The 23,228-nt window shown below is 48.1% G+C and overlaps 3 protein-coding genes across 7 annotated transcripts; 2 read left to right on the top strand and 1 right to left on the bottom strand.

Moving 5' to 3' along the window:
- Positions 1-262: 262 nt before the first annotated feature.
- On the top strand, positions 263-3,155 carry LOC115179643 (elongation factor 1-beta). Its single transcript, XM_029741290.1, has 6 exons — positions 263-412; positions 1,163-1,285; positions 1,571-1,688; positions 2,102-2,168; positions 2,440-2,565; positions 2,931-3,155. Exons 1-6 carry the CDS (start codon positions 333-335, stop codon positions 3,083-3,085), a joined length of 669 nt encoding a protein of 222 aa, XP_029597150.1. The 5' UTR covers positions 263-332; the 3' UTR covers positions 3,086-3,155.
- Positions 3,156-3,385: 230 nt separating this feature from the next.
- LOC115179639 (uncharacterized) lies at positions 3,386-9,239 on the top strand. Of its 3 annotated transcripts, none has more exons than XM_029741283.1 (7): positions 3,386-4,245; positions 4,872-4,971; positions 5,084-5,134; positions 5,500-5,551; positions 5,655-5,882; positions 5,995-7,221; positions 7,340-9,239. In XM_029741283.1, exons 3-7 carry the CDS (start codon positions 5,098-5,100, stop codon positions 8,694-8,696), a joined length of 2,901 nt encoding a protein of 966 aa, XP_029597143.1. In that variant the 5' UTR covers positions 3,386-4,245; positions 4,872-4,971; positions 5,084-5,097; the 3' UTR covers positions 8,697-9,239. The 3 variants fall into 3 exon arrangements, with proteins under 3 accessions (XP_029597143.1, XP_029597142.1, XP_029597144.1); XM_029741282.1 differs by having other exon boundaries at positions 4,869-4,971; XM_029741284.1 differs by having other exon boundaries at positions 4,869-4,971; positions 5,060-5,134.
- Positions 9,180-20,498, bottom strand: LOC115179642 (uncharacterized). 3 transcript variants are annotated; one of them, XM_029741286.1, is made up of 13 exons: positions 20,101-20,498; positions 19,895-19,971; positions 19,704-19,795; positions 18,494-18,662; positions 14,781-14,852; positions 12,353-12,496; positions 12,141-12,252; positions 11,924-12,060; positions 11,638-11,809; positions 11,428-11,480; positions 11,098-11,239; positions 9,656-10,555; positions 9,180-9,544 (listed from the first exon to the last, which is right to left on the bottom strand). In XM_029741286.1, the coding sequence occupies exons 6-12, from the start codon at positions 12,466-12,468 to the stop codon at positions 9,923-9,925; spliced, it is 1,365 nt and encodes a 454-aa protein (XP_029597146.1). In that variant the 5' UTR covers positions 12,469-12,496; positions 14,781-14,852; positions 18,494-18,662; positions 19,704-19,795; positions 19,895-19,971; positions 20,101-20,498; the 3' UTR covers positions 9,180-9,544; positions 9,656-9,922. The 3 variants fall into 3 exon arrangements, with proteins under 3 accessions (XP_029597146.1, XP_029597147.1, XP_029597148.1); XM_029741287.1 differs by lacking the exon at positions 14,781-14,852; XM_029741288.1 differs by lacking the exons at positions 18,494-18,662; positions 19,704-19,795; positions 19,895-19,971; positions 20,101-20,498 and having other exon boundaries at positions 14,781-14,945.
- Between the last annotated feature and the right edge of the window lie 2,730 nt (positions 20,499-23,228).

Here is a 23,228-nt window from a genome sequence, read left to right as displayed (position 1 = left end):
ATACATTAGCAAGCCATATTTTTATTTGTATCATATTATAACAGTATTGTTACGAGAGCGATGAATGCTGATTGTATGCTGCATTTTGTGAGACTTTTGTATAAACGTCAAACTATCAAAACAATAATAGAATCTCTAATTTTATAGCTGCAGTTTGGTGAAAGTGACATTATTTTTAGAATGGAAGAAAATAACTTGGAAGGAGAGAAGAAGGAGGTGGAGTCACACGGTTCGCGCCGTCACTGGTATAAAATCCTCCTCGTGTTCCGTCTTCGCTCCTTCGCTCTTCCTGCACTGCACGTCTTGTAAAGGTCTCAGAAGCATCTTGAACAATGGGCTTTGGCGATCTGAAAACCCCTGGCGGCCTCAAGGTCCTCAACGACTTTTTAGCCGACAAGAGCTACATCGAGGGGTTGGTAGGCATTTTTACCCATTTTTGTTTTATCTATCGACCAAGCTAGCCAGCCAACCGACGATGGCGTCGCAGTTGGCAAATTAGCTATGTAAGCGACATTCTAGCTAACGTTAGCCTTCTGAACTTCGTGCAAAGTATTTTACGGATATGATTTTGAATTCAGTTATTATACTCGTGTCGCCTTAAAGTAGACGCCAAACCCGAGGCTAGGTTTTGTGGACACCCAGAGTAGGTAATGGTGTTAAATGCTATTCCGTGACGTTAGCTGCTAACTTAGTTTGAATGACGGACGGCTGCACCTCAAGGTGCTAGATTGGAGGGGAAGTCGAATTTTGGTGATTAGGTTCTCGGTGCCGAGATTAAAATGCACTGATGGCTCGGCTAGGTTACATTATCATTCTGATGCTGTAGTTTTATCAAACCTGATTTAACCGTGTAAACCCTGGAGTACAGCTTGGTGCACAATGTGAAGTTGTATGGTATTTAAGTAAAATGGTTATGTAGCTCGTAACTACACCTTGAGTGAAGTTTAGTGAGGCTCGGGTACTAAGCGGGGGCGTATTTGGGGTGATTGGAAGGTCCAGAACGCTCAGCTAGTATTCTGCAAATTGCATGATGGCTTTCAAGTGTATAAAGTCACGGGAATCTGCACTACATTACTTTTATATCTGCAATGTGCTGTGGGCACAGATCTAGGATCCAATTGTCTTTATTCCATGCTCACTTCTAACTTTCCTCCCTGTGCAGGTGGGTGCCCTCCCAGGCTGACGTGGCTGTCTTCGATGCAATCTCCTCAGCCCCCTCAACAGTCCTGTGCCATGCTCTGCGCTGGTACAACCATATCAAGTCATTCCAGAACCAGAAGGGCAGGTGAGTTGTACACTAATTGCCAGTTAATAGTTACCCTTCGCTACTGATCTAGGATTTGCGTGATGATTTCACACCATCTTTCGCCTGATTGCCTGATGCACAACCTTTTAGTACTGATGAATCTGGATCATAGATGAAGATAAGATGGGTGAATACATGAATTGGTACATCTGTTAACTTGCCCTCCCTGCCTTTTCCCCACCCTCTTTACCCTTTCTCTATTCACTGTTCTTCCCTGCCCTTTGTCCTCTCTTCTACTTCTGTCTTCCCCTCCCCTCACTGCAGTCTGCCAGGAGTAAAGAAGCCCCTGGGTCAGTATGGTCCTGCCGGGGTGGAGGACAAGACAGCTGCTGACTCAAAGGACGACGACGATGACATGGACCTGTTTGGCTCTGACGAAGAGGTGACTGCTTCCTGGTTTGAATTGAATTAAACTTTGTCCTAAGCGGGTGAGCTGATTCAAATTATCTGACATGTCAGATGCAGAGCTATCCATGTTGGCCCCAAATGGTCTAGGACAATGACTGTCTTATATGGAGTCTTCAGTGAGCTGACATATAATAAATGAAGATGGGGGCAATGTATTTGTAGAATAAAACATGGCTGGCTGTTGGAAATCCATCAAACATAGTTGGCTGACCTCTGTAAATCTATAGCGCTGTCATCCCCCCTGAGCTATGACTGGGTTATATGATCAGCCAAACGGTGGGTTGGATGATCTCGTGATGTTATACCTTTTAGTTTGAGTACCCCGGTGTCTCACCTACTGTTGAGTTGTGGCTGACCCCACTGACATTTGACCTCTCACCCTTGCAGGAGGACGCAGAGGCAGAAAAGCTGAAGGAGGAGAGAATCGCAGCTTACGCCGCCAAGAAGTCAAAGAGTACGTCATGCACAGCTAACATTACACACCTTGTGCAGTGTAGACTAGAAAAGTCACATGTGCACGTCCTGTGATGCTGTGAAGGACAGAACATTGCCCTCATTCAGAAAGCTGGCTATTCTATGATGATCCTAACACCATCTTTCGGCTGATTTGTGATGGACACCTTTTTATGATCTGAGTACTGCCAGACAACAAGGTCATTGTTTGGTTGTTTTGAGGGCTTGACACTCACGGTCAGTTTGTCTGTGTGCACATCTCTCTTCCACAGAGCCCACACTCATCGCCAAGTCATCGATCCTGCTTGACGTGAAACCGTGGGATGATGAGACGGACATGGCCAAGCTGGAGGAGTGTGTTCGCAGCATCTCAATGGACGGCCTGCTTTGGGGACAGTGTAAGTGCAGGAAGAGTGCACTACAGTGGTGGCTGGTGAAAGGATGACAGCGCATGGTAAAGGCTGGAATGGAACTACTATGGTTTCATTCCAGCCATTACTGGGAATAACATGAGGACAGTAACACTTAACCTGCAGCAGTCAATAGTAGCACTGGTAAGTTACAATGCAACTGGTTCAGTGCTGCTTTGTTTCCTACTATCCCGGTCTGTCTGCACTCCACGGAAGGCAGGGATGCTTGGTCTCAAACACTTTTCTGTAGATCTTGCTCAATCTGTCATGGACTCTGCTCTTGTTTGATTGGGTGCCGTCTCTAGAATGTCTCCACCAAAACTTGTTGACATCTGTTCCCTTCCACCCTTCAGCCAAGCTGGTACCAGTGGGCTATGGCATCAAGAAGCTGCAGATCGGGTGTGTAGTAGAGGACGACAAGGTGGGAACAGACCAGCTGGAGGAACAGATTACAGCCTTTGAGGACTATGTCCAGTCTATGGATGTGGCTGCCTTCAACAAGATCTAAAACTCAAACACTTACCAACAAAGACACTGAGCACTTTGGAGCTGCAATAAAAAGCACTTCAGATGGAAAATGTTTGTTAGTTACATTCTGACAAGTGGTACTGCCTGGTTTATGTAGCTTTTGAGGAAAGACTTTGGTGTTTGGGGAGAACTCGGCTGGTGAATTGCATTCTCTGTTGGTCCTAAAGGTGCAATATGCTGAAGTACCTCTGCCATTTCCTGGTTGCTAAAACAAGTTGTGTAGAGAATCATTGTACCATCTAAACTGCTGAAATGTATTCAATAAACAAATATTGTATTTTCAGCTGTATAGCGGTAACATAACTTAGAGGAAGCATAGTGGTTTGTTGGGCGTCTTCTATTTAGAGTAGTTTTTGGGAGAAACACCAAATGAACTCTAAACGCAGGCTTAGGTCATGTTGAGTATCATCAGTAAATGTAATAAGCACAAATGCTTCAAAGGTTAACTGACTTCCATCTCAAGACAAAAGTATAAGCTCTGAGACTTACTTCAGCCCTTATATAGAACAGTTATTCAAACACGTTTGTTTCTTGCCATAGGGATGCCTGGGTGAGCCAAGTGGCAGATTCATAAAAGTTCTGTGCATTTGGTTGGGTCTCCTAAAGTTACATGACAGCTTAAAAGCTGTCACCCTGCAATGAACCAAGAGTTGATGGGCATAGCTAATTTCAAAATATGATTTACCCTTTAGTCAATTTAACCTTGGGAGATGACAATTGGGTTTAGACATGTTTCACAAAGGCAACCTGGGGTCCCGAGGTGAGAAACTCAGCAGTGCAACTTCCCTTTGAATAATGTTGCCACAGTATAGTTCAATGGCTGTACCAAAGCTGGTGGATGAATAAAGCTCTTACTCAGGTCGTTTACATTGAAGAGAAACGCTCACAACTCCGTGGTGTTTAGGGGGTTGCAATTTACGGGGTGCCTCTCCTATAGACACAAATACGACATCTGTCTGGTCTGCATAGTTCATTGACTAACATATGAACCAGCACATATTTGCGAGATGGATGTCTTGCTTCCTCTTCCGTAATCTCTGATACCGGTAGGAATTCGTGTCCGCCAAGCCGAGTAACGTCACTTCTCCGGGAAGAGCAAAATACGGATGTCGAACAGAACCGAATGGAATAACGAAACAGGTGAAAAGGCGGGAAGGCATATTTGTGTGGATATGAAAACTTACGAACTCGTGAAAATTGCCAACGGGTCTCTGCTGTATTATATTTCTCTAGCATGCTGTTAGCCCCGGAATCTCCCCGTGCAAGCATGGCTAGCTAACGTCAGCGAGGCTGCTACTAGCTAGCTAGCATAACGAGATCAGCTATTTCCCAACTGTTTTAAAACTACGTTACTTGCTAGACACCTTATGTTTATTATTTATGCATATCAGTAGTGTTGCAGATTGCAGTCATCCAGCTAGCTCCTTGCTGTAGAAGTGAAATTGTGATTTATTTAGAGAAAGCTAATCGAGGACAGAGCAGAAGGCCAGGTGTTCTTTCTGTGCCGAGCGTGTCCTCGTTCCAACCAATCACGGCAGAGCTTGCTGTCTAGCCACTTAACTTCCGCGCGATCCGCAGATTTCACCCCACGCGCCGTGGAATAAATAGCCTACATGCAAGATACAGATCTCAGTAGGCCTAAGCAATAACATTGGAATTGTAAACTAGCCAGATAACTTTTGTTGTATCCTTATGGCAATGCTGGAAAAGCAAATAACCTCTGAAATGCCGCATCTTTTAATTGTCATGTGTCACTACTTCAGTAGTTGGTCCAGAATCAGGTTGCCCTTGGAGATGGGAGACTGATCTGACATAATGTGATTGGCCAGCCTGAGACTGAAGCTTCCCTGACTCCTCCTCCAGCGAGTGAGTTGGTTTCTGGTGTTTTGGATATGATTTATTTCACAACAAGCCACACAACTTTATATGTACAGGATACACTTTTATATTTTAGTCTCCTCTTTGTGTGTGTTTTCAGATGTAGAACACCAAATGCCCGCTGACGAGCAGTCTGCCCCCTCTGCTCAAGGTAAGAGGACAGAAAGTACTACTAGCCAACTCTAATCCAATTGTATTTGTTACATACACGTGTTTAGCAGATGTTATAGCGGGTGTAGCGAAATGCTTGTGAGCGTGCATGCAAGTTTGTGTTGTCTGAGCGTAAACGGCGTCAGTGTGCTAGCTTAGCATATAGCGCTGCCTCTATGAACTTGCCTCTGACTGGGTTTGAGCCAGGGTCCTGTAACTCACTAACACACGTGGCCTCCCGCCTGCTTGACAGCTATAGAAAAGGATCCAATTCGATAGCACCATTTGCGATATTTCAAGCTAGCTGTGGAGTGAACGTCCTTATCTCTGATACATGAAGTTCTGTTCTGTCTGTTTGTCTGACAGATGCAGAGCAGGGTCAGACAGATCCACAGAAGGAGATGGACACTGTTAGCAGGTGAGTCAGCAAACACCCACAGGGTTTATTTGTCGTGATCATGTTTTGGTTGTGTCCACATCAGTTGTGTTGTGTTACATGTTGTGTTCTCTGTCTTCTCAAGGGGGGAGAGGGAGGAGGAGCAGCCCGGGCCATCCAGAGTTCCTCCCCCCAGACAGGGCTACTGCAGCTGCTGCCAGATACTCTACAACAACGTGGAGCAGCACATCCTAAGCCCCAGACACAGGGAGGTGGTTCATAGCCCTCGCACCTACTTCCCCTCTGGAAGCCTGATGGAGAGATTCCTATCGGACGTAATCCAGCATCACCCGCACCTCTACAACGACCCTCGGTAACGCACACACACAATCCGTTAACATCACCCTCAACTCTCTATCCCTGTCAGTATTATTTCTGTCAGCCCGAGTCTCTTTCCTCTGATTTACCGTTCTGTGTGTCTTAAGCCCCACCCACGCTGACCTGCCGTCTCTGAGCAGCCCGCTGGTTCCCAGGGAGGAGCTATTGGATCTCTGCGCCAGCGACGATGACGGGACGTCGCTCGGAACCCGAGAGCACATGCCCAGCTCTGACGACTCTTCCTGTCAGCTCGTTTACGTACAGGAAGCGGATGTTGCCTCGGAAACAAGGACCAGCCAACCAGAAGAAGGTAGAGGGGGAAAGGCGGCGTCAGAGAGGTTAACCCCAACTGCTCCAGACCAGGATATAAGACCAAGTTCTGGGGAAGGCACTCACTCACACACACCTTCCCCGGACCACTTACCAACACACCCCACGAGACCTTGTAGCCAGAAGCAAACCCCTCCTCCGCTCCACCGGAAAGCACACAGGAAGACCAACCGGCGGAGAGAGAGAGGGAGCAACTCCTCCTCTTCCTCCATCCATCCTCCCCGCTCCCCCGCTTCTCCACAGTTGTGTGCTACCCCAACGGACCAGAGAACCCAGGAAACACCAGAGAACCAGCCTCCCTACAAGCCGAGGGACCGGACCCCAGACCCCAAGCCCCGGACGGTAAACACTGGCTGGGCCGCGTGGGCGGGGGTGCCCCCCTGGAGGCGGAGGGAGACCCAGAAGGAGCAGGCGTTCTCCAGTGACCACTCCGACCCTGAGGGGGACACAATAGAGGAGGTGATCCAGAGACACTGCTACGGCCGCAGTCCCACACACCACCACCAGAGGGACCACAACATATGGACAGGGGGGGATACGGACAGCTTCCACCTTAGCCTCCCTGGCTCACTGGGAGTGGGTTCGGATGACACTGAGGACTGGGATACCCCTGTGCAGGTGGCTATTGGGAGGGGGCAGGAGTGGAGGAAGGACATCCCTGTGGTAGTGGGCTTAAGGCAGGGTGGGGAGCAGGAGGGCAGGGCCCTGGCCTGTCTCATGGAGGTACAGGTGAACATGGAGGACCAGATGTACACCAGCCAGCTGGATTCTGCCCTCAACCCTGAGACTAGGACAGCGGGGGAGACAGGGATGGGGGAGACAGAGGGAGAAATGGAACAAACAGTGGAGGAGATTCTCCCGGCACTCCCCCACATCCCCGTGTCCTTCCTGGGGAAGACGTGGACCCAGGTGCTGCTGGAGGACGAGCAGAAGGTGGAGAACATGGTCCGAGAGTTCCGACAAGGAAGGTTCCTCTGCTACTTCAAAAGCGAATCCCTCGCCAGGTACGCACAGACCAGATTCTGACCTGACTCATCAGGAGTATTTCTACATCATTGAAATCCACCAAACGGCTACTTTTCTCTCTCCTCATGTTCATATTTCTGATGATGTCATTCACAGGCACGGGAAGCGGAGCAGCAGAGATAAGGGGCGTGGCCAGAAGGAGGGGATGGAAGATGGGGGGTGGGTTCCCCTTGGTGACCATGACAATGAAGATGACAACCCAGAATGCCACATGAGGGGGAGGGAGGTGCTTAGGCGGAGGAAAGTTAGCAGGAGTTATCGCCTGGCGTCCAGGTGTCAGGTGGTCAAAGTGAGCCACGGGACACAGACTACAGCAGCCATCATCCCCACCATCCGACAGAGAACACTGGACCAGACAGGCACATCCCCGGACATCCTCACGCTGCCCTGTCAGGACCCCGGCGTTGACCAGGAGAAGACCCCAGAGGTGAAGACAAGGCTGTGCTCTCTCCGTCTGCCTGTCTCCTACTCCCGCATCATGACCCCCCTGCAGCCCAAAACCACCCTGATCTATGTCCTCTCCTCCCCCGAAACCCCTCCCTTTGACCCCAAGCCCCTCCTCAGACCTATCGCCAGGGGCAACCGCGGCAGGAAAAGGTCATGTGACGGGTGTGAAGGCGACGTGGGGGCCAAGGTCAAATACAAAAGGGTTCCTTTGAAGTACTATGACCCTGCCACCCACCGCATTCTGAAGACCCCCCCCAAGGGCTTGAACCTCACCCCCTCCTCCTCTGGCCTCCCCAGACCCCCCCAGGCCCACGTGGTCAGACAACTGTTCAGGAGCCTGAGTCCAGACATCAATACAGAGAGACAGGGGGGAGAGGGAGGGAGAGATGGGTCGGGGGGTAGGAGGAGGGGTCGCAGCGGGGACAGTGTGGCGTCAGGGTCACTCTTAGAGGCAGGGGGGTCATTTGGGGCTGAAGGTCAGGGTTCATCGGAGGCAGGGTCATCTGTGACTACGCCCTTCAGCCGCTCCTCTCTGTCCAATAGCAGCCTATTTCTACTGAGCACGCTCTCTCCCGACACAAACTCTAACCCAGAAGTGACCCGGCAGCGGAGGCGGAGAGGAGGAGGACGGGAACGGAAGTTAAAGACGGACCGACCTCTAACCCCTGAGAAAGAGCACTCTTCTCCGTACAGGCCTTGGACAAGAGGGGGTAGGGGAGAACGGCAACCAGCAAGACGCAACTCGAAAAGGGGGCGACCACCTCAAATCAGCCCTCCACCTAAACCCCCACCACCCCAGGACCTCTCTCCCACAGTCGAGCCCAGGAAAGGGCCCTCGAGACGGGTCGCAGAGAGTAAGAAACTCCCAAGGCCCAAAAGCCCAGCCAGGGGGGTCACTTCCACCCCTCTGAAACAGGCCATCAGAACACCAAGCCGCCGGTCGTCCCCCCGACAAACCCATGTTCCACTGCCCACCCGGACACTGAGGAGGAGAGTGAGGAGATGACAGGATGCATCTCAACAGTCTACAGTGGCTTCCTTTCCTTGTCTCCTTTCCTCCAGACGCTCTGACATGAAATAACATGGGCGTGTTTAGCAGGGTGAATGTTCATAATGTAGCAGATACATATGTTACTAATTCACATGATAAGAGCTATGTCTGCTCCACTTCATTACAATTCTACCTGAGACCTTGACGGTTTTCACATTGCTTTCTCCTGTCCTGCTTTCAGTGCAGATGAAAGAGAGGAGACAAGGAGCATCTATTGAGATGTACCCTGGCTCTCTGAAGAGATGGGGTGAGAGAGAATGTAGAGAAGTGGAGGAGAGATTACCTCTTCCTCTCTCTGCTTCCCATCCTCTCATACGGTCATGTTTTGCACAGAAACCAGCAGCAGAATAGTTAGCAGGATGTTTTTCAAGCTGTCTGTTTTGACATGGTGGTTGTTGTGTTCTCAGTTTAATTTTTTACAATCAGGATATTTTTTTACGTTTATAAGGACTTTGTCAAAAGCTTGTTTATTTAATAAATAATGTACGTGAATTAAAACATTTTGTCATAGGTTTCTCTAATGAAAGAGCAGAATCATTTCAGTACAACTCTACTTCATACAAATATACGTTTCATATGTATTACACAGGAAAGTATGGAATTTACACAATAACTCACGTCATCGGGCTTCAAAGTCTAGAGAAGCCTTCTGGATACATGCTCTGGCCCGTGGTTGTGTCGGAGGATGGGGCATGGAGTGTGTGCGTTTGGGACGGAGTGTGTGTTCACTGCATAGACGAGATGACACACTGAGTCCCCCACTTCCTCTGCAGCCTCCAACAACTCCAACTCCCGTCTGCAGTCTGGACAAACATACTCATACCTTAATACACACATCTACACACCTTCACACAACTACACACACATAAGTGTAGTAGTGTGTAGAACTAGAGAGAGCTCATTCGTAAACTCACCTGTATGTGTGTGAGTGTGTAGCGACAGCTCACTTATTAGTCGTTGCACCAGCTCACACAGTCGCTCCTCCTCCACTAAACTACACATCCCAGAATACTCCTCTTCAGAGACACTGGTCTTTCATTGGCCCAGTGACCTGCCCATCACAGGGCTGTGGGTTAGAGGTAATTCTCCCGTGCATTGTGGGAGTGTGAGTCTCTGTGACTGAGTCAGTCTGCTCCTCCTCTTCATCATCATCATCACCTCTCTGATCTTCTGTCTTCATCTCATTCCTCTGCATCTTTGCTGTGTAACATTCTTCCTCCTCTACCCTCGCCTCCTCTTCCCTCCTCTTCCCTCTCCTCCTCCTCCTCTTCTCTCTCTCTTTCTCTGGATCCAGAGGAAGATGCAGAGCTCTGGGACTCTACAGGACAGGCTATGTCTCTCTCTGGCCTGTATTTAGCATGTGGGATGACATTAGCATGTGGGATGACGTCAGCATGTGGGATGACATTAGCATGAGGCATGACGTCAGCATGTGGGATGACATTAGCATGAGGCATGACGTCAGCATGTGGGATGACATTAGCATGAGGCATGACGTCAGCATGTGGGATGACATTAGCATGAGGCATGACGTCAGCATGTGGGATGACATTAGCATGAGGCATGACGTCAGCATGTGGGATGACATTAGCATGAGGCATGACGTCAGCATGTGGGATGACATTAGCATGAGGCATGACGTCAGCATGTGGGATGACATTAGCATGAGGGATGACGTCAGCATGTGGGATGACATTAGCATGAGGCATGACGTCAGCATGTGGGATGACATTAGCATGAGGCATGACGTCAGCATGTGGGATGACATTAGCATGAGGCATGACGTCAGCATGTGTCCCTGACATGCTAAGAGCCTGTTGAAAGGAAGAGGGACATTTTAGAGTCAGGCCTGTAGTCTGAGATTGTGTGTGTGTGTGTGTGTGAACATGCATACATGTGTGTGTGTGTGTGTGTCTACCTGTGAGCATATCCTGCAGCCTGAGTTTGTGTGTGTGTGTGTGTGTCTACCTGTGAGAGTATGTCCTGCAGTCTGAGGTTGTGTGTGTGTGTGTCTACCTGTGAGAGCATGTCCTGCAGTCTGAGGTTGTGTGTGTGTGTGTGTCTACCTGTGAGAGCATGTCCTACAGTCTGAGGTTGTGTGTGTGTGTGTCTACCTGTGAGAGTATGTCCTGCAGTCTGAGGTTGTGTGTGTGTGTGTCTACCTGTGAGAGCATGTCCTGCAGTCTGAGGTTGTGTGTGTGTGTGTGTCTACCTGTGAGAGCATGTCCTGCAGTCTGAGGTTGTGTGTGTGTGTGTGTCTACCTGTGAGAGCATGTCCTGCAGTCTGAGGTTGTGTGTGTGTGTCTACCTGTGAGATCATGTCCTGCAGTCTGAGGTTGTGTGTGTGTGTGTCTACCTGTGAGAGCATGTCCTGCAGTCTGAGGTTGTGTTGTCTCAGAGTGTCCATGTTGGCCTCCATCTCAGAGCAGCGGTCCTCCAGCGAGCCCTGCTCCGACTGAACCGTTACCCTCCATACCTGCAGCTCCCTCTCCAGCAGCCTGCACACACACGCACGCACACACACACACACACACACACACACACACACACACACACACACACACACACACACACACACACACACACACACACACACACACACACACACACACACAATGAGCATCACCCAGACTATAGGTTAGGTGCTAGGTTAGGAGGTTAGAGTGCTACAGTGATTGAGGCTCACCGTTTGTCCCTCTGCAGGTCCCTGTTGTCCTTAATGAGGACAGAGTCTATCCTCTGGGGACAGAAACAACAGACATTAATCAATAGAGGATCTAGTGGAGCGCATCAATAATCTTCTGAAGATTCATTTAGCATAAATATGAACCAAACTAAAAATCCACTGGGCTGAGAGGTGAGGTGTGAAGGGAGAGGGGTAGAGGTGAAAGGTCACCTGTGGCTGTGCTTCCTCCTGCTCTTCCTCAGTTTGCAGGGCTTTAGATGCCTTCCTGGTCCAAACAGCTGGGGGTGTGGCCAGCAGTTGGAGAGGATTAGTGGGAGGGGCTCTGTCGTTAGGGGGTGTGTCCTCAGCGGCAGACTGAGGTGAAGGGTCAGGGGTAGTGAAGCTGTAAACACAGAAAATACAATGGAAACATGTATTACTCTTTATTTAAACTAAAACAAACGTTTTTCTTTAAACTAAAACAAAAGTTTTTCAGGTCCATCTCTGATTGGTCTACCTCGTCTGCGGCTCCCCTCGTGACTCCGCCCTGATTAGGCCCCTTCTCCTCTCTGCCACCCTGTGTGTGTATTGCCGTGGTAACAAGGCGTGGCGGGCGCTGTATGCTAATGAGGCTAGGGATTCTTTCCAGGATGACTGGAGACGAAACACAACCGTCAATCACAAGTGTGTGTGTGTGTGTGTGTGTGTGTGTGTGTGTGTGTGTGTGTGTGTACCTGAGTGCAGTGCTCCAGCACTGGGTGGGAGCTCTTGTGTTTTCTCGTGTGTCTCTCTGTCAGGAAGCAGGTTTGGCACAGATGAAGGTTCACACACTTCATACAGCGATACCTACAACACAGAGCAAGAGTCTGAGACAAACAGACACACACATTACAGACACACACACATCATGCAGCAAAAAACCTACAAATGGAGCACAGACACACACCTAAGTCCAGTGATGGGGTAGGCCTTGCAGGTGTGGCAGCAGACGGAGTGTGTGACGTTCTCGCTGACTGACAGGCGGTACAGGGTGGGGCTCACACTGCAGCCATGAGAGGACATGCTCCTCACAAACACACGCACTCAGCACCTACACACACACACAAACACCTTCAGCATCTATCTAACTGCTGATTATTTACATAAACGCTCATCATCTACATGTGATTACAGTTGTAAATGAGTACTATCAAAAATAATGGAAAAAGAAAAGAAGAATGTATTCTCCTAACCCTGTTCTCTTAACCCTGTTTTCATAACCCTGTTCTCCTGACCCTAACCCTGTTCTCCTGACCCTGTTTTCCTAACCCTGTTCTCCTGACCCTAACCCTGTTCTCCTGACCCTGTTTTCCTAACCCTGTTCTCCTGACCCTAACCCTGTTCTCCTGACCCTGTTCTCCTAACCCTAACTCTGTTCTCCTAACCCTAACCCTATTCTCTTAACCCTGTTCTCCTGACCCTGTTCTCCTAACCCTAACCCTGTTCTCCTAACCCTAACCCTATTCTCTTAACCCTGTTCTCCTGTCCCTGTTCTCCTGACCCGAAACCTGTTCTCCGAACCCTGTTCTCCTGACCCTGTTCTCCTAACCCTAACCCTGTTCTCCTAACCCTAACCCTGTTCTCCTAATCCTAACCCTGTTCTCCTAATCCTAACCCTGTTCTCTTAACCCTGTTCTCCTGACCCTATTCTCCTAACTCTGTTCTCCTGTCTCTGTTCTCCTGACCCTGTTCTCCTAACCCTAACCCTATTCTCCTGTCCCTGTTCTCCTAACCCTGACCCTGTTCTCCTGACCCTGTTCTCTTGACCCTGACCCTGTTCTCCTAACCCTATTCTCCTGTCCCTGTTCTCCTGTCCCTGTTCTCCTGACCCTGTTCTCCTAACCCTATTCTCCTGACACTGTTCTCCTAACCCTATTCTCCTGAACCTAACCCTATTCTCCTGACCCTATTCTCCTGTAAACCGGATGGATCATTTACTCATAGATGTTGTGATCTAGGGAACGGATCCAAAGATGGGTCAAACTCAAAACATGTAGTCATAAATAAATAAAGCCAAGGAGGGGTGTGAGAGGGGTGTTGTAAACACCTGTAGTGACCTCTAAAGTATGTCTTCTGTCATTTATTAAGTCATTTAGTCACAGATCTAGGGATCTTGACGGACTTAAACCCTTGGCCATAACCAACTCCCCCCTAACCGCATGACCAACCCCTCCTAACCCCATAACTAACCCCCCCAACCCCACCTAACCCCATGACCAACCCCTCCTACCCCATAACCAACCCCACCTAACCCCATAACCAACCCCCCCAACCCCACCTAACCCCATGACCAACCCCTCCTAACCCCATAACCAACCCCACCTAACCCCATAACCAACCCCACCTAACCCCATGACCAACCCCTCCTAACTCCTCCTAACCCCATGACCAACCCCTCCTAACCCCATGACCAACCCCTCCTAACTCCTCCTAACCCCATGACCAACCCCTCCTAACCCCATAACCAACCCCCCCAACCCCACCTAACCCCATGACCAACCCCTCCTAACCCCATAACCAACCCCACCTAACCCCATAACCAACCCCACCTAACCCCATAACCAACCCCACCTAACCCCATAACCAACCCCCCCAACTCCTCCTAACCCCATGACCAACCCCCCCTAACTCCTCCTAACCCCATAACCACCCCCCAACTCCTCCTAACCCCATAACCAACCCCTCCTAACCCCATAACCAACCCCACCTAACCCCATGACCAACCCCATGACCAACCACCCCCTAACCCAATGACCAACCCCCCAACCCCATAACCAACACTCCCAACCCCATAACCAACCACCCCCTAACCCCATGACCAACCCCCCCAACTCCATGACCAACCCTCCCAACCCCATAACCAACCACCCCCTAACCCCATGACCAACCCTCCCAACCCCATAACCAACCACCCCCTAACCCCATAACCAACCACCCACTGACCCCATGACCAACCCCCCCAACCCCATAACCAACCACCCCCTAACCCCATGACCAACCCCATAACCAACCACCCCCTAACCCGATGACCAACCCCCCCAACCCCATGACCAACCCTCCCAACCCCATAACCAACCACCCCCTAACCCCATAACCAACCACCCCCTAACCCCATGACCAACCCCCTCAACCCCATGACCAACCCTCCCAACCCCATAACCAACCACCCCCTAACCCCATGACCAACCCCCCATAACTCCTCCTAACCCCATGACCAACCCCCCCTTACCCCCCCCTAAGTTTCTTATCAGTACACATTAAGTAATAGGTCATAAATCATTCTTGTTGACAGGGGATTGTACTCATTTGCTACTGACGATCACACACACACTTACCCCACTGAAGCAGGAACGAACGGCTGTCTCAGCTGAGCCAAACACATGGTCCTCCTGCACTACAGCCAGCACCTACAGACACCCACACATAGGCTAGACATCTAGTCACATGGCTACCCAGAATATTTGCAGTCCCATCCCCTTCTTTACACCACTGCTACTCTCTGTTGTCATCTATGCATAGTCACTTTAATAACTCTACCTACATGTGCAGTTTACCTCAACTAACCGGTGCCCCCGCAAATTGATTCTGTACCGGTACCACCTGTATATAGTCTCCACATTGACTCTGTATCGGTACCACCTGTATATAGTCTCCACATTGACTCTGTATCGGTACCCCCTGTATATAGTCTCCTCACATTGACTCTGTACCGGTACCCCCTGTATATAGTCTCCACATTGACTCTGTATCGGTACCACCTGTATATAGTCTCCTCACATTGACTCTGTATCGGTACCCCCTGTATATAGTCTCCTCACATTGACTCTGTACCGGTACCACCTGTATATAGTCTCCACATTGACTCTGTACCGGTACCACCTGTATATAGTCTCCTCACATTGACTCTGTACCGGTACCCCCTGTATATAGTCTCCTCACATTGACTCTGTACCGGTACCACCTGTATATAGTCTCCTCACATTGACTCTGTACCGGTACCACCTGTATATAGTCTCCTCACATTGACTCTGTATCGGTACCCCCTGTATATAGTCTCCTCACATTGACTCTGTATCGGTACCACCTGTATATAGTCTCCACATTGACTCTGTATCGGTACCACCTGTATATAGTCTCCTCACATTGACTCTGTACCGGTACCACCTGTATATAGTCTCCACATTGACTCTGTATCGGTACCACCTGTATATAGTGTCCTCACATTGACTCTGTACCGGTACCACCTGTATATAGTCTCCGCACATTGACTCTGTACCGGTACCCCCTGTATATAGTCTCCTCACATTGACTCTGTATCGGTACCACCTGTATAAAGTCTCCTCACATTGACTCTGTATCGGTACCACCTGTATATAGTCTCCTCACATTGACTCTGTATCGGTACCACCTGTATATAGTCTCCTCACATTGACTCTGTATCGGTACCACCTGTATATAGTCTCCTCACATTGACTCTGTATCGGTACCACCTGTATATAGTCTCCTCACATTGACTCTGTATCGGTACCACCTGTATATAGTCTCCTCACATTGACTCTGTATCGGTACCACCTGTATATAGTCTCCTCACATTGACTCTGTACCGGTACCACCTGTATATAGTCTCCTCACATTGACTCTGTACCGGTACCACCTGTATATAGTCTCCTCACATTGACTCTGTACCGGTAACCCCTGTATATAGTCTCCTCACATTGACTCTGTATCGGTACCCCCTGTATATAGTCTCCACATTGACTCTGTACCGGTACCACCTGTATATAGTCTCCTCACATTGACTCTGTATCGGTACCCCCTGTATATAGTCTCCACATTGACTCTGTACCGGTACCACCTGTATATAGTCTCCTCACATTGACTCTGTATCGGTACCACCTGTATATAGTCTCCACATTGACTCTGTATCGGTACCACCTGTATATAGTCTCCACATTGACTCGGTATTGGTACCACCTGTATATAGTGTCCTCACATTGACTCTGTACCGGTACCACCTGTATATAGTCTCCTCACATTGACTCTGTACCGGTACCACCTGTATATAGTCTCCACATTGACTCTGTACCGGTACCCCCTGTATATAGTCTCCACACATTGACTCTGTATCGGTACCCCCTGTATATAGTCTCCTCACATTGACTCTGTACCGGTACCACCTGTATATAGTCTCCTCACATTGACTCTGTATCGGTACCACCTGTATATAGTCTCCTCACATTGACTCTGTATCGGTACCACCTGTATATAGTCTCCTCACATTGACTCTGTACCGGTACCACCTGTATATAGTCTCCTCACATTGACTCTGTACCGGTACCCCCTGTATATAGTCTCCTCACATTGACTCTGTACCGGTACCACCTGTATATAGTCTCCTCATATTGACTCTGTATCGGTACCACCTGTATATAGTCTCCACATTGACTCTGTATCGGTACCACCTGTATATAGTCTCCTCACATTGACTCTGTATCGGTACCCCCTGTATATAGTCTCCACATTGACTCTGTACCGGTACCCCCCTGTATATAGTCTCCACATTGACTCTGTATCGGTACCCCCCTGTATATAGTCTCCTCACATTGACTCTGTATCGGTACCACCTGTATATAGTCTCCTCACATTGACTCGGTACCGGTACCACCTGTATATTTTTTTATTTATTTATTTCACCTTTATTTAACCAGGTAGGCAAGTTGAGAACAAGTTCTCATTTACAATTGCGACCTGGCCAAGATAAAGCAAAGCAGTTCGACAACATACAAAAACACAGAGTTACACATGGAGTAAAACAACATACAATCAATGATGCAGTAGAAGAAAAAAAAATAAGACTATATACAATGTGAGCAAATGATGTGAGATAAGGGAGGTAAAGGCAAAAAATGCCATGGTGGCAAAGTAAATAAAGTATAGCAAGAAAAAACACTGGAATGGTAGATTTGTAGTTTGAAGAAAGTTCAAAGTTAAAATATAAATAATATGGTGCAAAGGAGCAAAATAAATAAAATAAATAAATACAGTAGGGGAAGAGGTAGTAGTTTGGGCTAAATTATAGATGGGCTATGTACAGGTGCACTGATCTGTGAGCTGCTCTGACAGCTGGTGCTTAAAGCTAGTGAGGGAGATAAGTGTTTCCAGTTTCAGTGATTTTTGCAGTTCGTTCCAGTCATTGGCAGCAGAGAACTGGAAGGAAAGGCGGCCAAAGGAAGAATTGGCTTTCGGGATGACCAGTGAGATATACCTGCTGGAGCGCGTGCTATGGGTGGGTGTTGCTATGGTGACCAGTGAGCTGAGATAAGGCGGGGCTTTACCTAGCAGAGACTTGTAGATAACCTGGAGCTAGTGGGTTTGGCAACGAATATGAAGCGAGGGCCAGCCAACGAGAGCGTACAGGTCGCAGTGGTGGGTAGTATATGGGGCTTTGGTGACAAAACAGATGGCACTGTGATAGACTGCATCCAATTTTCTGAGTAGAGTGTTGGAGGCTATTTTGTAAATGACATCGCCGAAGTCAAGGATCGGTAGGATAGTCAGTTTTACGAGGGTATGTTTGGCAGCATGTGTGAAGAATGCTTTGTTGCGAAATAGGAAGCCAATTCTAGATTTAATCTTGGATTGGAGATGTTTAATGTGAGTCTGGAAGGAGAGTTTACAGTCTAACCAGACACCTAGGTATTTGTTGTTGTCCACATTTCTAAGTCAGAACCGTCCAGAGTAGTGATGCTGGACGGGTGGGCAGGTGCAGACAGCGATCGGTTGAAGAGCATGCATTTAGTTTTACTTGCATTTAAGAGCAGTTGGAGGCCAAGGAAGGAGAGTTGTATGGCATTGAAGCTCGTCTGGAGGTCAGTTAACACAGTGTCCAAAGAAGGGCGATGCAGTGCCTTAGACCACTGCGCCACTCGGAAGGCCCAGGTCAGGGCAGTTTATCTAACTCTTAACCTTGTGGTGGCAGAACATGTCAGGGCCCGTTTACCTAACTCATTACTTAGTGGTGACAGGATCATTTGAGTTAAGTCTTTACCCTGTGATGGCAGGGCAGGTGTCTGGCCTGCTGCCCTTGCTGGAAGCTCTTCAGGCAGATCCTACACTGCTGCCCAGGGTCCAGCAGGGGGCAGCCTCTCCTCACCCTGACCGAAAGGAGGCTCCTGACCAGGTGCTCTGGCAGTGGGTCACTCTCAACAGGAATCATGCTGAAGGGGGAAAGGAAACCAGAGACTCATGGGCTATATTTTAAAGGCAGGTAGCTTAGCGGTTAGAACGTTGGGCTAGTAACGGAGAGGTCGCTGGTTCGGCAGGTAGCTTAGCGGTTAGAACGTTGGGCTAGTAACGGAGAGGTCGCTGGTTCGGCAGGTAGCTTAGCGGTTAGAACGTTGGGCTAGTAACGGCAAGGTCGCTGGTTCGGCAGGTAGCTTAGCGGTTAGAACGTTGGGCTAGTAACGGAAAGCTCGCTGGTTCGGCAGGTAGCTTAGCGGTTAGAACGTTGGGCTAGTAACGGAGAGGTCGCTGGTTCGGCAGGTAGCTTAGCGGTTAGAACGTTGAGCTAGTAACGGAAAGGTCGCTGGTTCGGCAGGTAGCTTAGCGGTTAGAACGGTGGGCTAGTAACGGAAAGGTCGCTGGTTCGGCAGGTAGCTTAGCGGTTAGAACGTTGGGCTAGTAACGGAAAGGTCGCTGGTTCGGCAGGTAGCTTAGCGGTTAGAACGTTGGGCTAGTAACGGAGAGGTCGCTGGTTCGGCAGGTAGCTTAGCGGTTAGAACGTTGGGCTAGTAACGGAGAGGTCGCTGGTTCGGCAGGTAGCTTAGCGGTTAGAACGTTGGGCTAGTAACGGAAAGGTCGCTGGTTCGGCAGTTAGCTTAGCGGTTAGAACGTTGGGCTAGTAACGGAAAGGTCGCTGGTTCGAATGCCAGTGAAAAAATCTCTACCCTTGAGCAAGGCTCTTAACCCTAATTTGCTCCAGGGGTGCTGTATTACTATGGCTGACCCTGCAAAACAACACATGTCACTGTTCCTATATGGTGTACGTGACAATAAAAGATCTATTAAAAATAAAAATGTAATTAACTGCACTTAAATATGAATCACAATGCTTATTGCAGCAGGTTGTAAAGTGTAACAGCCTGTATGTGTGACAACATCTTTGCATTTTAGCACTGTCTACATGTCATTCAGTGTGTTCAGGCACTGAGCATAATAATCTATTTATACAGGGTTCTTACAGAGATTCCAGTGCTCACCTGTCACCAACTGACTGAGTGGTCATCTCACTTGGTTCACCCAGTGTGTTGAACACACGCTGACCCAAGGACAGCCACTTCTCAGTCCTTTTCTGATGGACATAATAGCTGAGGTCATAATTTTATCATGTCTACTTCCTGACACAAATATATGCAAAAATGCTCACAGAGTCTAACTGAAGACTGCTTACCGTACGTATGGCAAACGGATGCTGAGGGTGACAGCACCTTCTTATACAGTCTTCGCAAAGGTGATAGTACCAGCAGACTGCACGTAAAGGGAAGTCATAGACATTAATAGTTGATCCACAACAGTATAGGTAAGTGGATGGGGGAAAAGTATGTAAATTCGAGCTCAAGGTCTATTGGGCCTGGGCATTATGACAACAAGACTTACTTGAAGCACTTGCCAGTGATGAAGCAGGCCCTGCAGTTGTTGCAGAGCACCCCAAGGTGTGGTCGTGTTCAGGGCTTCGTCCTGGTGCCAGCTAACTGCATCACTCACGGTAATCTTCCAGACAGTTTTCCTGAACATAGCACAACTCTCACAGAATTTCTAGGGAAGAGGACTGAGGAGGAGAGAAGACTAGAGCAATGTCTTCATACCAAGTCGATGTGCATACCCTGCTCTATCAGCAAAGGTTTAAACTTTAGTAGCTAACTATGCAGCTAGCTAGCTTATTGTTAAACGCTCTGAAACTGACGTAAGCAGCAACAACAACAGCTCAGACACCTGTTTGCCGTAGTCATGGTAATTCAGAAAGATGCCTTGGTACATGTGTGCCCCCTTGTGAATTCATGCGATATTACATGCTATTTTTTTTAAAAAACGTTATTTAACTAGGCAAGACAGTTAATAACACATTCTTATTCACGGCCTAGGAACAGTGGGTTAACTGCCTTGTTCAGGGGCAGAACGACAGATTTTTACCTTGTCAGCTCGGGGATTCGATGCAGCAACCTTTCACTTACTTGCCCAATGCTCTAACCACTAGGCGACCAGCAGCACCTGTACAATTGGTAATAAGCGCAATACCATGATATTAGCATGTTGGTTGTCTTACCTGTAGATGGTTAGGAACCAGATTTTAGCCCAGCAAATCATATTTCAGAGTGTTGTGAGTGAGTCTGTGTTCATGTGCAGCATGTGCTTGAGAGTTCTAGGACAACACAATCACAACACCATCTGATAGCAAATTACAATTGTCACCCTAAGACCCAACTGTTGTTAGGCTATGTTATTTACAGTCCTGTAAAATCTACCACTGATGTCACAATAACTTTTCCATTGAAGACTGTTTGCAGAATGGATTCCCAACAGTTTACTCCTATGTTTTGTAAACTATGACAAATATCTCTATTTTCTTTCTCTCTCTCTCTCTCTCTCTCACACACACACACACACACACACACACACACACACACACACACACACACACACACACACACACACAGAGAGAGAGAGTATTGGTATTGATTCATGTATCTGTACCTTCCCAAAGTGGGTAGTGGCTGCATGCACGCCTCTCCTCTCTGGAGTTTGGGCCAAAACAAAGGCTGATGCATCTGTTGATCCCCAGCCTCTCATTGTCTGTATTGTGTGTGGCTCTCTCAGTCAGAGTGAGGGGCATCCTACAGGAAGAGAAGGAGCTAAAGTTCAGTGAGCACATGTTGCAGGGTCGCCCTCTTGTCTCCCACCGGTCTTAAAAAACGTGACGCTCTCTGGGTTTCACTCGGAGCCGGCTATGACCCGCAGTCTATGTCTGTTGAGACTTTCATTTTTAGATGAGGGACCTATTTTCATTTTGTCAAAAGGAGAATTAAAAGAGAATTTAAGAGAACACTTTAATACTACTATACAACAAAAGCAAGAGGGGAATTAAAATCACTTTTGTGTTTTGTGCTTGTTCTCCCTGTTTCCTGTGTGTTTTGAAAAGCCCCTGTGCAGGACTGTCTCAATACTGTGGTCTGACTGTGGTACTATATAGAGGACTGTTTCAATACTGTGGTCTGACAGTGGTACTATATAGAGGACTGTCTCAATACTGTGGTCTGACTGTGGAACTATATAGAGGACTGTCTCAATACTGTGGTCTGACTGTGGTACTATATAGAGGACTGTCTCAATACTGTGGTCTGACTGTGGTACTATATAGAGGACTGTCTCAATACTGTGGTCTGACTGTGGTACTATATAGAGGACTGTCTCAATACTGTGGTCTGACTGTGGTACTATATAGAGGACTGTCTCAATACTGTGGTCTGACTGTGGAACTATATAGAGGACTGTCTCAATACTGTGGTCTGACTGTGGAACTATATAGAGGACCGTCTCAATACTGTGGTCTGACTGTGGAACTATATAGAGGACTGTCTCAATACTGTGGTCTGACTGTGGTACTATATAGAGGACCGTCTCAATACTGTGGTCTGACTGTGGAACTATATAGAGGACTGTCTCAATACTGTGGTCTGACTGTGGAACTATATAGAGGACCGTCTCAATACTGTGGTCTGACTGTGGAACTATATAGAGGACTGTCTCAATACTGTGGTCTGACTGTGGTACTATATAGAGGACCGTCTCAATACTGTGGTCTGATTGTGGTACTATATAGAGGACCGTCTCAATACTGTGGTCTGACTGTGGAACTATATAGAGGACTGTCTCAATACTGTGGTCTGACTGTGGTACTATATAGAGGACCGTCTCAATACTGTGGTCTGATTGTGGTACTATATAGAGGACCGTCTCAATACTGTGGTCTGACTGTGGAACTATATAGAGGACTGTCTCAATACTGTGGTCTGACTGTGGTACTATATAGAGGACTGTCTCAATACTGTGGTCTGACTGTGGAACTATATAGAGGACCGTCTCAATACTGTGGTCTGACTGTGGTTCTATATAGAGGACTGTCTCAATACTGTGGTCTGACTGTGGAACTATATAGAGGACCGTCTCAATACTGTGGTCTGACTGTGGTTCTATATAGAGGACCGTCTCAATACTGTGGTCTGACTGTGGAACTATATAGAGAACTGTCTCAATACTGTGGTCTGACTGTGGAACTATATAGAGAACTGTCTCAATACTGTGGTCTGACTGTGGTACTATATAGAGGACCGTCTCAATACTGTGGTCTGACTGTGGAACTATATAGAGGACCGTCTCAATACTGTGGTCTGACTGTGGTACTATATAGAGGACCGTCTCAATACTGTGGTCTGACTGTGGTACTATATAGAGGACTGTCTCAATACTGTGGTCTGACTGTGGAACTATATAGAGGACTGTCTCAATACTGTGGTCTGACTGTGGTACTATATAGAGGACCGTCTCAATACTGTGGTCTGACTGTGGTACTATATAGAGGACTGTCTCAATACTGTGGTCTGACTGTGGAACTATATAGAGGACTGTCTCAATACTGTGGTCTGACTGTGGTACTATATAGAGGACTGTCTCAATACTGTGGTCTGACTGTGGTACTATATAGAGGACTGTCTCAATACTGTGGTCTG

Source organism: Salmo trutta, chromosome 39, assembly GCF_901001165.1.
Source record: "Salmo trutta chromosome 39, fSalTru1.1, whole genome shotgun sequence".
NCBI classification, from domain to species: Eukaryota; Metazoa; Chordata; class Actinopteri; order Salmoniformes; family Salmonidae; genus Salmo; species Salmo trutta.
Note: the sequence above shows the minus strand (reverse complement) of the source record. Positions and strands in the feature narration are given on the sequence as shown.

What these genes read in the sequence shown, in the direction of transcription:
- LOC115179643 (XM_029741290.1), top strand. Translation starts at nt 333, where the DNA reads ATGGGCTTTGGCGATCTGAAAACCCCTGGCGGCCTCAAGGTCCTCAAC. An exon ending in GACAAGAGCTACATCGAGGG is followed by an intron (nt 413 to 1,162) that starts GTTGGTAGGCAT and finishes CTCCCTGTGCAG; the next exon opens with GTGGGTGCCCTCCCAGGCTG. An exon ending in TTCCAGAACCAGAAGGGCAG is followed by an intron (nt 1,286 to 1,570) that starts GTGAGTTGTACA and finishes CCCTCACTGCAG; the next exon opens with TCTGCCAGGAGTAAAGAAGC.
- LOC115179639 (XM_029741283.1), top strand. Translation starts at nt 5,098, where the DNA reads ATGCCCGCTGACGAGCAGTCTGCCCCCTCTGCTCAAG. An exon ending in GTCTGCCCCCTCTGCTCAAG is followed by an intron (nt 5,135 to 5,499) that starts GTAAGAGGACAG and finishes TTTGTCTGACAG; the next exon opens with ATGCAGAGCAGGGTCAGACA. An exon ending in AAAAGCGAATCCCTCGCCAG is followed by an intron (nt 7,222 to 7,339) that starts GTACGCACAGAC and finishes TGTCATTCACAG; the next exon opens with GCACGGGAAGCGGAGCAGCA.
- LOC115179642 (XM_029741286.1), bottom strand. Translation starts at nt 12,468, where the DNA reads ATGTCCTCTCATGGCTGCAGTGTGAGCCCCACCCTGTACCGCCTGTCA. An exon ending in TACCCCATCACTGGACTTAG is followed by an intron (nt 12,253 to 12,352) that starts GTGTGTGTCTGT and finishes TCTGTGTTGTAG; the next exon opens with GTATCGCTGTATGAAGTGTG. An exon ending in GACCTGCAGAGGGACAAACG is followed by an intron (nt 11,240 to 11,427) that starts GTGAGCCTCAAT and finishes GTGTGTGTGCAG; the next exon opens with GCTGCTGGAGAGGGAGCTGC.